The sequence below is a fragment of the Toxotes jaculatrix genome, chromosome 6 (assembly GCF_017976425.1).
Source record: "Toxotes jaculatrix isolate fToxJac2 chromosome 6, fToxJac2.pri, whole genome shotgun sequence".
Lineage (NCBI taxonomy): Eukaryota > Metazoa > Chordata > Actinopteri > Toxotidae > Toxotes > Toxotes jaculatrix.
In genome coordinates, this window is record NC_054399.1 from 15,640,916 (window position 1) to 15,655,994 (window position 15,079).

Genomic DNA, 15,079 nt, shown 5'->3' on the forward strand with positions numbered 1-15,079 from the left:
TGTGAGAGGCTGGGCCAGCATTTTTTATACTAAATGACTTAATAGTTATAGTTAGAATAGTAGGAAATAATGCTTATTTGCTTTCTTGCCAAGAGTTACATGAAAAAAGATGGATGCTGCTCTCATATCTGTCTGTTTGAAAAGAGTGAGAGCTGGGAGATGATAAGCTTAGCACAAAGAATGGAAATGTGTGGGAAGTAGCTAGTATGGCTCTCCCCAAAGTTTTAAAAACATCCACCTACCGGTGCCTGTAAAGCACACTGATTAACACTTTTTCCTTCTGCATTTATTAACTGCTACTTGTCTTACAGTGTCCCCACAGCCAATGCTCTCCAGCACCCAGATCCTCTCCATGTTCCCCACACAGCCACTAGGGGGCTCTCCATACTCCTCTCCCCCATATTCTCCCACTGCCATGCCCTGGGGTCAGAAGGGGCCTCTGGGAAACCAGTGGGCAGGTCCAGCTGTGGCACCCTGGCCGACCATGCCCAACAACATGGCAGCGTGGGCACCAGCAGGCGTCCCAGCGCCCCCTGCAGGCACGCAGATTGAGGCTCACAGCATGGTAAACGCTCAGCCAGGCTTCATGTGGGGAGGACATATGCCAGCCTCACCCACCTCTGTCAACGGGTACCCCACCCTTTTAAACTCCGTCAGTGCCCCCACTGGAGCAACAGGAGCACCGCAGTCAGCACCCAGCAGCTTGGACAACGATCTCCTCCTGTGACAAAGTCCATACCAACACTTCAATATTTCAGGCTGCCGCAGATTAAAAGCAAACATGTCTCCACCCAGATATAAGATATAGACAGTAAATTGGATATTTGTCATCTGAGGTGCACACAAAAAAAGACCAGCAAGGACCTGCTTAAAATGGATAAAATTGTCACAGAGCTTGATGGCTTGATGTGAATTTCCAAATTTATACAATTCTTATTTTATTTTTGTGAGTTCACAGAGAATTTAACTGCCATGTTTTCAGTTATTATTAAGTTTCTAACATGTTTGTAATTCTATCCATGGCCCCTGATTTTGACCTCTGGCTGGAAGTGTGGATTAACTTTTAGGGACAGGACGGTTTGACTGGACACTTATGACCCAGGTGTTTTTTCATTTCTAATTTAGTATTAGCAGGAGTAGCACAGTGAGGTTTAGCTAAGATTTTGGAGCTTATGTTCTTTATGTAACCACCAAGAACAAGACATGCAGTAAAGTGCTGCTCCTAAAGAACCACACAAATTTATTTTCAAATTGTTCATATTAGCATGAATCTGGGCGTTCTTTTCTTCTTTTATTTGTGAAAAATGATCAAATGTTTGTGTTGGTATAAGAGAAAAGGTATTAAAACAATTAAACAAAACAGCCAGAGTTACAGTGTAAGGTCTTCATGAGATTTACCGGAAAACATATACAATACAATGTTTCTCATCAAAGTGATTGTTGAAACTGAAAACTGAATGGAGTCAATACTTTTCAGTTTCATTTCTTTTATTTTTTTAGTTTTATCTAAAGCACCAAAATGACTTTTCTCTTCTTTGTTTGTTCACCACTTTACTTAGATTTTTCTGAATCATATTAATTACAATTTGCTGCCTTGTAGAAAAAAAAAGTTTTCTTCGGTTTTTGCTCATATACTGTGGGTGGGCTTTTTGACGGGCTCTTTTGTTGCATGCTGCTTATGTTGAGGCAAATTTTTTGTTTTGCAATTTTGGGCTGTGTAAACAAAATGGGCTTGACTTGACCTGTACATGCGGAATAAAATACAGAGCATATAAGGAAGGCCATCTTATCTCACTTCACATCACTTTTCCTTCACCTTATTCTTCTTCAAACCACAGAGCTTCATTTTGCCTTGTGTTTTTTTTTTCCAATGAAATAATTTAATTCCCTTTGATTTCTTTGTGTGTTTTCCTCTGCTTTAGGAACTCACATGTACAGATGATAAAACACAAATAGGATAGAAAATTGATAAATGCACTTTGCTAGTGAGACAGCATGTTAATGTTTCTCTGCTGTTAATCTCATGTTGTGGCGCTGTCAGTTACCCCTTTGCCTACAGTGAGTTACTGAGCATTTCCTCATTTGCAGTACGTTTGTTGACACAGGTCATGTAGCTGTCTGTGCAGCAGCATCAGCCTGGATACTGAATCACTGCTGGACATGGAGTATTTTATCCTGCACTGAATCATCACTAAAGGCAAATATGGTAAGAAATTCTTTTTTACAATGTTATTTAGAAAATATGATTTTTTAAAATATAAATATTTATATCAAATGTGCCTGTTAATGAAGTGATTAACAGCTCTCCTACTGCACCTTTCACGTTTTTCCTCGTGCTGGTTGTGTCATTCTGGTCATTTCCTCTTGACCATCACTAAGAATAACCTGACGATTGCAGACAAATCAATCGACAGATTTTCTTTCACTGTGTGTAAAACCTCAGTTCCCCGCTACTGTGCGACTAAATACTCATTGAATGACCTTTAAAACTTTAAACTTGGTTTACAATCCCGCAAATACATGATCTGACCTTTCGAAACAGCACATCCTGACTCTGGTACATTCAGTGAGAAGTTAATGTGTTCACTTAGAACTGGTCTCAACAGTAACGATATCGTTGTCACAGTAAAAAGAGGGAAGTTGGATTTTGAAATGTTTGTGCTGCTGCTGATGAAAGAAAGCTTTATTACACAGCTATCACAGGTTAATGATTCACAGTGTTCACTCAGTACCGCTTCACTTCTGTTTGCATTTTAATTGCATTTAGAAAGTTTTTATATAGAAAAAGCACAATGATGGTTGATATTTGGTCTTAAAATTATAAAAAAAAGAAAAGAAAAGAAAAGAAAATCTTCTGTACTTCTCTCAGGTTTTTCTCCATATTAGGACTTAAAACATAAGACTTTACAACCATGTGACTCTAAACTCCTCTGAAACCAGGCTTATTATTACTTTTTACTTATTATTACTTTTTAATCAATCATGTCAAGTGTCTGTTTTCTGTAACGGAGACTTGCTGGTACCTAATATGTGATAAAAGGCCAATATTACTTAAATATATTTCAATTGGGGGTTTTTTGTTTTTTTACAACAATTTAGCAAAGGTGTAGGTTTACTGAGCATTGGTGCAGTTTTTATAGACTAAATAGATAAACGATATTCTGGGAAATGCCGTCTTTCACCCACCAGGACATATTTTAATGAACAAGTACAATGTTACTATTGACGGTAGTTAAATTATATTTTATTAGTCAGCCTTTAGTTTGTTATTCTGTTGTAAATACAATAGTTTTGTCAAGTTTTCTCTGCAGCACTTGTATAGTTACAGTCTGTGGTGAGACAGCTTTAAAAACACCTGAGCTAACATGTGCCTGACACACACACACACACACACGCACACACTCACACAGCACTTCATCTGCACGCTCTCACTGAAAATGGGACCCAATGAGTTTTTGTGGTAGAGAGAAGGTTTTTGTCTGTTTCCTTCATTCCCCTTGGTAAGTCAGAGCGAGCAACGCTTGCAGTTTATTGGTGCAGGAGTGATAGCAGAGGGCGTTTCTATGGTAACCGGCACAGGATACTGGCTGAGGTGTGTGGTTGTGAGCACTTCCTGCACTTCTTCACACTCTTCTGCCTGGCTTTGTAAATCTTTCAACTTCAACCTATATGGATGGGGTGATACCTTTGATTCTCATCATGTTTTTCTTTTTGTCGGCATGTCCATTCATTGTGTTTCAACACTGTCTACAAACTTTGTTTCCACTATAAAATTGCTTTCTGACTCCTCCTGCTGAATTTCAGCCAATACAACTGTCTGCTGCTTCTGCTCTTAGCACTTATTTTAAACTCTCTTTCTTCTTTCACTTTGTAAATTTGACAATGATGACATTCACACCCCAAATAACGTAAGAGAGAAGGCTTAAAATGAAGGATTCATTTCTGCTTGACACGTCAGCCATTATGAGGATGTTGCTGTTTTGAATTCAGGTTTATTGACAATGCTGCAGTACATCTGCAAACATTGTACAACATGTCAACTTGCCAAAGATACATTTAAATGAATCAACATCATCAAAATGCTGGTTGTTTGACACAGTTCAAGATGTAAATATCATTGGATTAAAAGATAGTTTATTATAATGTTAAAATCTTAACATTTTGTTAAGGAATACTGTTTAGGAAACTTTGTTAGCCTTTGCTTTAAAGTCATGGAAGTTTGAGTTTGAGTTTATTCCACTCCATGGCGCCAGAACACAGAAAATAATCTTGACCTGTCTTAGAAGAAACCTGGCCTATAAGTTTGCTGCTCTGGCTGCAATGTCATGGTCATGGAGTTCACCCACTTTGTTAAAGAAATGTAATAAATAACAAGGATCGAATCCAGGTAAAATCCTACAGACAGTATTTAATTGAACATGATGGACCTGTGAATCCAGTGCAGCTGTGAGGACTGAAATCTTCTTTCATTTTTGACTTTTTATCCACACTAAGTATTTTTTTCAAAATGACTCCAAAATGTATACATTTACACTCCCTCTTTACCTGGTATACCTTTACTATTTAATATACAACAAATCTGTAATTCTACATTTAGGGAGATTAAAATGTTCAGTATCTGTTGACGCTGTCAAAGGGCTGGGCAAGGATTAGAAACATCTCACAATGTAGTGGTCTTGATGTTTGTTTGTTTGTTTGTTTGTTTTTATTTTATTGTTTGTTTTTTGTTTAATTGTTTTTAACCCTAACCCATTACAGGAGTTATTAATATACAAGATTAGTCAACAGTAACACCCTCTCCTAAAGATATATTTTTATTTATTTATTATTATTATTATTATTATTATTATGATTACAGCAGTTTTACTATATTCTGTGTATATTATGGGTGCCCACAAGAGGAGTTGTTAACTAGTACATTTTTTATGCAAACATTTACATTATAGTGTTTTAAAAAACATTTATTTAATGTTTCATAAAGGCTTCTCAAGTGTTAGTGATCTGGAATTACAACTTTCTGTCCTCAGTATCTTGTATTTTGAGAGGTTTTGTGCAATGCAGGGAGTTGGCGGGGAGTTATCAGCTCTGTGAAGATCAAAACAGCCAGGAAATTGTGTTGTTGCACGGTGCATTCTCACTTTGTTAACACGGCAGAGGCTTTTGACGAGCGGTGTGTGTTTGCAAGCGTGGGGGGCATGCCTTGCTGTGCACTGTGCTGCTAACTTCCTGCTTCACACACAGAGGAGCAGCAGCGGTTTTGAGTTTGTGCTCCTGTTTTGTTTTCAGGAGGAGAACGTTGATGTCAAGGCTCTGAGGGCCCGGTTCAACAACAAGGCCAGCACCTCGGATACCAGCAGCCGAGACAGTGGCTCCCCAAAATCTCCAAGACCTGGGTTTGGGAGAGCGATCCTGCCAGTGACAGAGAACGATCTGGCCCACAGACTCTCTCCCGCTTTTCCTCCTCCTTCGACGAGCCCAAGCCCAGTGAGGTTCCCGAGGGCAGAGCCAATGGCCGCTTCCATCCCCTCCAGACCTGTTTCCTTCCCTCGACCACCTCCCATTTCTGCAGTCAGAGCAGCCATCCAGTCGGCAGACGCCAACAAGGTCAAGCAGACGGGGGAGATGCTGCAGAACATGATGATGAGACATCAGAGGCCTCCAGGTACCAAACCAGTCCTGACTCCGGCTCCAGCTCAGGCCCCCGCACCTGCTCCCACCGCTGCCCCTCTACCTCTCCGACAGCCGCCCAGACAGAGGAGCGCTGGGGAAGTGACCCCGCTGAGGAGACCCCTGCCTCCTGAAGGACCGATGCCCTTGAAACCAAAAAGGCCTCCAAACATCAACCTGGAGCCCTATATGAGGTTCAGCCGAGGACCTGCCCTTCCTCCCCAGAGGAAGAGTCATAGTGAGTCTCTCTGGCTTTGCATTCAGTCACAGATTTTTAATTATGTATCACTCAACTTGTAAATGAAGACAATCTAGAATTTCCATGCCCACATCTCTCTGGATAAATATTTGTAAAATGCGGGTTCATGTCTCTCCACTCGTAGCTCTTTCTGTTGATAAATCATTTGACTGGCAAAATCATGGCAGTGTAATTGGAAGATTAGTCAATACAACACAAGGTCAAACTGGTTTGTTTTCGGTGCTGTGATTATTTTCACATGGCACAGTAGGAAAAGCACAGGTGTAAATAATCAAATTAATAGCTGCGCTTCACTGGCACACGAGCATCAACAGAGCCACAGTTGGTGCTATCAGTAACAGCTATTTTTTACTATGGGAAGTCAAAATGTCTGCAGTGAAAAAGGTCTGTTAGATGACGTGTGTTGTAATTTCACTTTTCCATGTAAAATTCTCCTGCTCATGTTTTACTCAATTTCTCTCATATCAGGAAGTTTGGCTGTTTTTATTTTTGTTTGCTTAAGATATATTTTTTTAATCTCAGAATTGCAACTTTTGATGGAAAGTTAAATCAATTAAATGGATGAATTATTTATGTATATATATGTACAGATGTATATATGTCAAGGCATTCTCTGTGGTTCCCTTCAGCAGATTCCCCAGGTTCCGCAGGCAGAAGAATGTCTGTGCCAGCAGTGATCAGTCCTCCAAAACCGCCACAGCGATCCAGCAAACCAAGCAGGCTGCCGCGCCAGATCGCCTCTGTGTGAGTATTTAGCCATTCAATATGCCTGTGTTATTAATTACAGACAAAAACCTGTCTCATTTGAATTTAATTTCATATCATTTCTATTATATCTTCAATTTTACAAACAGTGATAAGAACATTTCGGAGAAAGCCACAATACGTTCAGATTCTCCATCACAGCTGTCATGATGTAAAGAAGGCGGGCAGGAAACAATGCAAGAAATGACGTTTTAAAAAATCTGCATGTTCAGAACACACATTGTCACAATAATCACTGAAATTTTAATTATAATATGAATGATATTTTACTGTTTGTTTCTTTCTTTGTCTGTGTCTTTCTTTCCTTGCCTCTCTGGTGTAAACATTGCAACTTTATCTCCTAAAAGTTAAGTTTATAAACAACTACTTTGCAAATGTAAATATATTTTGACAGAAATGTAATGCTGTTAGGAGACATGGTTGGACATTTCAGATTGTCAGTGCTGATGCAATACAACATTTCAGAGGAAAAATGTTAGTAATTACTGAATGATGAAGAGGCAAACCTTTTTTTTTTCTTATGGATTGCAGAGATATTGATGATAACCAGGACACCTATGATGACATTGCAAGTTTTGAGAGGAACGGTAAAAGTACAATCATTGTTTATTGGTGCATCCCTTCACCTGCTTTTGTTCCTGTAGCTCCTCTTCTTCTGAAACATTTTAAATACTGAAGCAATGAGTTATGAGTTCTGAAGTACTTGTATTATTATGATTATCAGGCATTTTGTGAGATTGATCCACTTTTTCACAGACATGAAATTAATGTTTTTTATCGTGTGACTTTGCAGAGTCCTGGAGTGACAGCAGTGCACAGGTTGTGGACGAGGTGGGTACAGTGAGAATGAAGTTCATAAATTTAAATTCAAGTTTACTCTTGTTTATAATGCATCAGTATTCATTTATATTGGTGGGACAAATTATATTTAACTTTTTGCCACTGTCAGCGGAGCAGACACTGGCTTTACTTTGAAGTATTTTCTTTGATTTAAGCTTTAGGAAGGTATGATGTACATATTCATTAACAACATGGAGGGAAACACAATCTGTTCTGTGACAGAAAAAACAAGTTAATTCTTACATTTTCCTTTAATAAATGTTTCTCTTGCAGGATGATGATGATGATGTATATGAGTTTATTGATGGGTAAGTAGAAACTTTCTGCAATTACCAGTTCAAATGCATTGTTGTGTCTGTATTAAGCACAATGTAATAAGCGCTCTGTAGGACAAAAATAAAAAGCAGCTGCAGCCGCATAAAAACGAATTAAGACATATATTTTTACATCTACAGCTACCACTGCTGCAGTGGCTAACAACCATCTCCACAGTTATGGCCCCAGTTGTTTTCTCAGTCATAGTTTTATCTGCATGTGAGATGAAGGAGAAGCCTTCAAGAATCAGTATCTGTTCTTTAAGTTTTAAAGTCAACAACATTTTAATGGGGTTTAGCGTCTGTGTTTTTGTGTGAAGCTTCACTGAATGTGTAATGCAGCTTTTCTTTCCGCATAAGTTGTTTCTTTGATTCGTCATGCGTGTTTCTTATCAAAACAGGATACTGTGACATAAAGTACAGGTAAAGACTGTTGAAATGTGGGAAAACTGGAGCAAACAAACAGTGAAAAGCAATAAACACTGAAGTTATAGTTAAAATACAGCTCTTTCCAGAAATTAAAGTAATGGAACTTTAATAGAAAACTACAAGAAAACAAAAACACTGTGAAGTTTTGGTTTGTTGTTAGCCATGTGGTACGTGCATGTTGTCATGTGGTGAACTTTCTCAAAAGGTGATAAGTAATTTTTCATTTTAATTGCTCCTTTGTAGGGACGAGGTAGAGGTGAAGCCGGCAACTACTGAGAAGATGAACAAGAAAGAAGCGAAGAAGCAACAGGAGCAGGAGAAGAAAGAGCAGATGGAGCGTCAGAAAAAAGAGAATGAGTTGAGGAAGAACTTTCACGTAAGGAACAACTTTTGGCCACCATGAAGCATGCTAAGGTCCAGCTCCTTCAGCAGCACATAAGGTGGCATCACTTTTAGCATTTAGATGGTATGGATGACAGTTTAAGAAAATACATAACCTTTTTAAGTAGGATCACTACTTGCAGCAAACTGGAGGTTTAGTGGTTTAGAAGTTAACAGCAAAAAGCAAGAATATTGTTTGGCTAGTATAGATACAGCATAATCCAATCATACTACCTGCAGTTATCAAGTTAGCTACAGTAAGTTAGGTAACCTGCTGATCTTCCAGTTTCACTAATGTTATGCTCATGAAACAACAAGAAAAATATATGTTGAAATATACATTTTATCTCTAGTTTAAACCAGAGTTCCTTCTTCCATACAAAATTCAAATTCTTTCAACCTTATCTTATAAGAAACATTGAGGTTCTTTGAATCGGCCCACTCCATCCTCTTCCAGATATCATTGTTTTCTGTTAATTGTCAACTTTCACATCTTTTTATCTGTCTGTCTGCAGCTGCAAGGGGAGGTGGAGGTTCTTCACACAGCCAAAGTCCGCCATGATTGGCATGGAGGAGGAAAACTGGAACTGAGTGTGCGACAAGGAGAGAATGTGGAGATCCTTCGAGTGAAGAATAACCCAGGAGGCAAATGGCTGGCTCGTTCTCTGAATGGAAACTGTGAGTTTTGCTTTAGATTTCTCAACATAAGTCTCATAGAAATTCTTCCCACCAGAGCCACAAATGGGGGCATCTTAGTTGGCCATGAAGCATGGCATCCCTACATGAATCTAACAGACACTGAGGAGTCCTTTGTTGCCCAGTTAACTGTAAATATTCAGTGGCAGTTTCAGTGTATTCACTAGTTTTCAAATTCTTTTCTACACATGGGTTAGGTGGAAATGTTGGCATATCAAGAAAAGATGAAATTAAGGCTCATACTATTTTTTTTTTACAATATCATCTTAAGAATAATTGTGCTCTTGACAAACAAGGTCTGTATGTTGTTGTACTTACAAGGACCAACTGTGTTTAGAGGGCTGTAGATATTTTAGTTGGCGTTGCTTCCTCAAAGGGCTGTGGTTCTGCCTTGGCTCCTACATGTCTTCATACGTATTATGTTATACAGATGATACTCAACTGTGAAAAAGTACTGTTGGCCATCTTTTTGTAAGCAATTGTTGATAGTGAAGAGGTTGAAAACAACAAAGAATGCCATAAAGGGGGAGAGTAGTATGGGATGCAAGGCTGTGTAAAGTTTGTTTGAAGTCACATGGTTAGGTTGGTTTTTCTACCAAGCTATTTGGTAATGTAGCATGAAAGCAGCTTTGCTGTTTTTACTACAAGTTTGGTATAAATCCCACACTGATTTATGTGACAGAGATAAAATTGTCACTTCCAAATAAAAAACAAGTGCCTCACGTGCCAGTGCTTGAAATGAAAATCAAAATGAAATAAATTAATGTCACAGTATTATATTAACATTTTTTATAACTGTGTCATTGAGTCAAGTGGAGATTCTTTGCTCTATTGAAATCCAACATCAGAAGAAGAACCAATAACAATAACAATAACAATAATAATAATCTTTTAATAATCTAGACTAAAATCATATGCTGTGACATTTTTGCATGACTGTTTAACTTACCATTCATTTAGAGATATGAATTGTGAGCTAAGACATCTAAACATGAAGATTGTTTTATGTGGTTTTATAGAGACACCCAGCGACGACACTGATCATCATCCTTTGAATTACATGGGTCTCTGTTGACACAAACTGAAGTGCCAGAATAAAGCCACAGTATATCATCTTGTCATTGTGTAATCTTGCAGATGGCTACATCAGCAACACATGTGTGGACATTGACTATGAAGCAGTGAAACGCAAAGTGCTCCAGTCAAAAAGAACAGACATACTCCCATTACCTCCACCACCACCTGACCCTCCACAGATGTTAAATATAGACTCCAATAACAGAGACAGGTACAGTAGATTATGTTCATCCTACTGCATGCTTGTTATAACGAGGGAAAAACCTCTTAACACTCTTCAGCCAATTTTTGCAGAAGTTTTATGTTAAGTGTGTCAGTAATTTGAAATTCTGTAACCTGTAAACATGTCTAATTGTTGGTTGTATTGCTTTTTCTGTTCTACCTACATCTGTTCCAACTAACTTGTGCTTTGTGTTTCATCTAATCTGTAGCTTGCTTCAAGATGACGGTAAGTAAAAACAGCACGCACAAACATCACTGGCTACTTGGGATTAATTCCATAGTTTTTATTTATTATTGTTCAAAATCAGAAACTTCAAGTGCAGTTGACAGAATTTGCTGAATACAGTATTTGTATATTTTTTGTGTCATGCTTTTTTTGGTTAATTTTATTTATTATTATTTTTTTTTTATCTATAATTTTTTTTAATATTAAAGTGTTGCTGAATATGAATGCTTTGAACTGTTATTATTTGTTTCAGATAAAGCTAATGATTCTCATTTATTTAAAAAACAAGATCAATTTAGCTTCAGTTTTCAGTAATTTTTGTTTTGTCCTCAGATGACTATGATGACGTTCAACCAATAGCTGATGAATTCCCTCCACCACCGCTTGAAATCAGGTATCTGTTCACATCTGATTGACTGAAAGGAAACAGGAAATGTGTTGCATCACCTAACCCAGAGTTTTTCAAACAGAAAAGCAAAACTTGTTAACCTCTTATGTGTTTTATTCATTCCTGAGGGGGGAACAAATCTGAGAAAATGTGTTAAGTAATGCATTTGCGTGCTATTTGATTGTTTTATACATTTGATTATCAAACTCTGAAATCAAATTGTGAAATCATTATCGTTTACAGCATAGATCCCAAAGTGGAGAAGGAGCTAAAAAAAAAGTTTAAGGTAAATATTTTCCCACACTTTCATACAAGATTGTGTTGTTTAAGTGGTAGCTAAAGCTAGTGTGTGTCATAGGCATAGTAAAAGGAGAATTTCTGAATTATTTGTCTTAAGCTAGGACAGAACAAGGCCCAGGAGTGATCCCTGTGGAGCCCCACATACAACCCAAAGTGATGACACATAACCATGCTATGGAGCCCCCACTGGGAGAACTGCAAAAACTTAAAAAATGCCAGCAGGGTCACTGTAACTCTTGTTTTCCAGTTTGAAGGGCCACTCAAGGTGCTGCACTCCGTGATGGTGGATCCTAACGGCGTCGTAAAGAAGCCAGGAGGGAAGGATCTACCTGTGTCTCAAGGAGAAATCCTGGATGTCATCCAGCTCACCAACAACAAGAAAGCTCTGTGTCGCAACAGGTTTGGAAAATGTACGTGAACACACTTCCTCCGTCTGTGATTGTATGTTATTTAATCTACAGCATGAGCAGTTTGTTAAAGTGAAGGCTTTAGAAAAAGAGTTAGAGTTGGTTTATGGTGTGAGGTTTATTTAATGCGCAGTGAGAGGAGGTCCAGAAGCAGCCACATCCTGTCACAATGTCAGTGAGGAAAAATTCTTACATCCAGATTTACTACATACTCAGGACCAACCCAGTCATCCATCAGCTATTTCAACAAAAACCACAAATGCCAGCATCACAGGGGTGTTAGGTAAAAAGACAAGTACATTACCAAAGACAGCAGAATGCATTGCCTAGGCAGACTGAATGTCTATAAAATATTGTGCCAATCCATGTAGTAGGTATGAAGATATTTCCAACATATCTGAATTTCTGACTAAGTGAAAACCTGCTGCTGGTGCTAGAGGACAAGTCGGGGGATAATAAAAGGAATGAGAATTTATCCTCTGAAGACTTTTCTGTTGTTCTTCTGTGATTCGGATGTTTGAAATGTCCAAAAGATACTTGATCTCTGAAAATCCACCAGCCTCACCTCCTACTCATGGCTACACTAGTAGTTTCCCATATACCACATTGATTTATACAAGCAGCACAGAAAGTTCCTTTGAAGCTTCCAAAAATGACCTCTTAGTCATTGGTATTTGTCTGATTCTGATTCTTGTCTGAGACTGTTTTATATAAAAGTCTTTTTTGTCTCGCCTCTTACAGATGGTTATGTGTCTAGATCCCTTCTTCTTCCAATGTGAGTGAATCTTACTTGTTAGAAAGTTTTTGTTGAGATTTTGCATAGAAATATCATTAGAAATAACTTTTCTACAGTCAGTTTAACATCTGTCTTTTTCTGCAGGGAAGGAGACATTTACGATGATGTCGACTATCCCAGCGGTGAGTTACCATATCTTTGGATCCTCATATTCTGTAATAAATGTCATGCAAGTCGTGTAAAACTTGTGAAATCTAGTGTTTGTTTTAATACAGTTTTTGAGGAGTTATACATTTTTTTCTCATTTGTTTGTTTTGCTCTTCTTTTCAGACGTCTATGACAATGACTCTCCACACACAGATTATTAAAACAAGTCAAACTAGTCTTACGCTCTCATAGTAAGACGGAGACAGGAAAAGATGCAGAGAAAGAGACAAACTATATGAAAACTGAAAACTTAAGCTATGTGAAACTATCTGTGAAACTAACTTTACAAAACTGGAGGCCAAAAACTGCAAATAAGGTGAAGAGAGAGATCCGTCAGGATACAAATGCACAGTTGTGCTTGTCCTGCTCTCAAACAAACAAACAAACAAGCAAACAAGGTGTAACTCAAACTGTAACTATATAAAGCCGTGAAAAACTGATCCATGTGAATACACGTTCACATGCCCTGTGCTGAGACCTCTTATCATTGCATTGTTTGTCAAACTGCCTGTATAGAAAATGAATACACTATTACTGTAGCTTTGCTTGACCCCTGAGATAACTTAAAATAAATAAAATAAATAAAATAACTTTTTGAATAGAAGTCAATTTTTACTTTTTTTTAGAAAATAAATATGAAAATGAAAACTTCTTACGTGTGTCATGAGTGTTATTTTTAATAAATTCAGAGGAGGACAGTGGACATCTGTTGCAGATGATGGAACCACATAGAAATGAGGCAGAAAAAATGAGCTGGAGAACTGCCAGAAGAATAACTTAAGAAACTAAATCAGTTTATCAATAAAAAATTTTTTTAACATTTTTAACATGACTTTGAACTGGGAAACTGTGAATGATAACTCTTCTGCTCTTACTATGAGTGTGGGTGCACAGCTGTGCAGTGAGCTAAATACACTTTCAGTAAAGACTTGACCTTTACTGGAAACGTGTTTAGCTTGTTGTTAGTCTTTGAGGTTTTTACTGGAAGCAGCTTGTGACTGTAAACAATAACTGAGAACAACTACAGTGATAGTGATTACAAACAAGAAAGCAGTGAGGATCCATAAACAACCAAAGGTATTGTAAAAATACTGCACTGCACATACATTTAGTTGGCAGTTTGTTAGGTACACCTAGCTAAAACTAATGCAGTCTGATACAACAACTCAATAACAAATCCACCCTTAATGGAGATAATGTTCACTTTGTGTTGAAACTGTTTCAAAGAGAAACTGTTTCATTTAACTCTATGATCGTTTTGGAGAATGTGGTTTGTGGTGCTGTTGAACTCTACTGCATCAGACTGACAGGTGTTTCTATTATTTAGTCCTTTCCCATCCTATTCACATCAGTTAGAGTAGGCTAAGAAACAGAAACACCTCTCTGTATGATGCAATATTATAAAATGTAAGCAGCAGGAAAAGAAAGTCCCTTCAATCACTCCTACCATAGAAAAGAATGTTGAACTAAAAAGGTCAAGTGATTCAAAGTATAATAAGCTTAAACATTAAATAAGATCCCAAATGTCTTTTATTAGGAAATGGACAAACTTACACGTGTGTGCATTAAAACATTTCTCCAAATTACATAATATTCACAGGGGCTTCATGTGTACATGTAAATCAGGCCAGACAGAGTTCAGACATCAAAGAAGTTCAGTCCACATCAGAGACTCAAATGTGTCCTTTCAAAGCAGGAGCACCAGGTTTGGTCTTGGTAGAGCTTTATGTGTGTTTTAGACGCAGTTGTGACACAACCTTTATGTTGTTTGAAAGCTCATAAGTCTCCTGAATGTATCTGTGCAATATATTTTAGGATCCTCACATCACTGTAACAGATGCTGATGCAGAACTGGTTCAGGACTGTGGCTCTGGCTCCAAAGTGTTTTCCATAAGAAAGGTGCCACTAAAGGCCTTATATTCCCTTTTTTATGCCAGAAATACAAGCGAGGCAAAAAACAAAACAAAAAACAAACAACAACAACAAAAAACCAACAACAACTTAGATTTTTAAGATTTTTGCATGGTTTTGTATCTCTTATACTGATTATGATTTTTGGGTTGAAAAATTTAGAGATTTCAAAGGAGAGACGGTCACCAAAAGGTTTGAAGAACCTTTTTACTTAGCAGACATATTTTTTGGGCTTGTGAACAAAAACTGGGCAA

The 15,079-nt window shown here is 37.9% G+C and overlaps 1 protein-coding gene across 2 annotated transcripts; it reads left to right on the forward strand.

The window, feature by feature from the left end:
• The first annotated feature begins 2,062 nt into the window (after window positions 1-2,062).
• Window positions 2,063-13,565, forward strand: si:ch73-40i7.2 (FYN-binding protein 1). Of its 2 annotated transcripts, none has more exons than XM_041039966.1 (16): window positions 2,063-2,206; window positions 5,287-5,905; window positions 6,556-6,670; window positions 7,223-7,278; window positions 7,485-7,522; window positions 7,805-7,839; window positions 8,518-8,650; window positions 9,171-9,333; window positions 10,489-10,639; window positions 10,860-10,876; window positions 11,210-11,270; window positions 11,508-11,550; window positions 11,812-11,974; window positions 12,713-12,746; window positions 12,852-12,889; window positions 13,038-13,565. In XM_041039966.1, exons 1-16 carry the CDS (start codon window positions 2,204-2,206, stop codon window positions 13,073-13,075), a joined length of 1,707 nt encoding a protein of 568 aa, XP_040895900.1. In that variant the 5' UTR covers window positions 2,063-2,203; the 3' UTR covers window positions 13,076-13,565. The 2 variants fall into 2 exon arrangements, with proteins under 2 accessions (XP_040895900.1, XP_040895899.1); XM_041039965.1 differs by having other exon boundaries at window positions 2,066-2,206; window positions 6,559-6,670.
• Window positions 13,566-15,079: the final 1,514 nt, after the last annotated feature.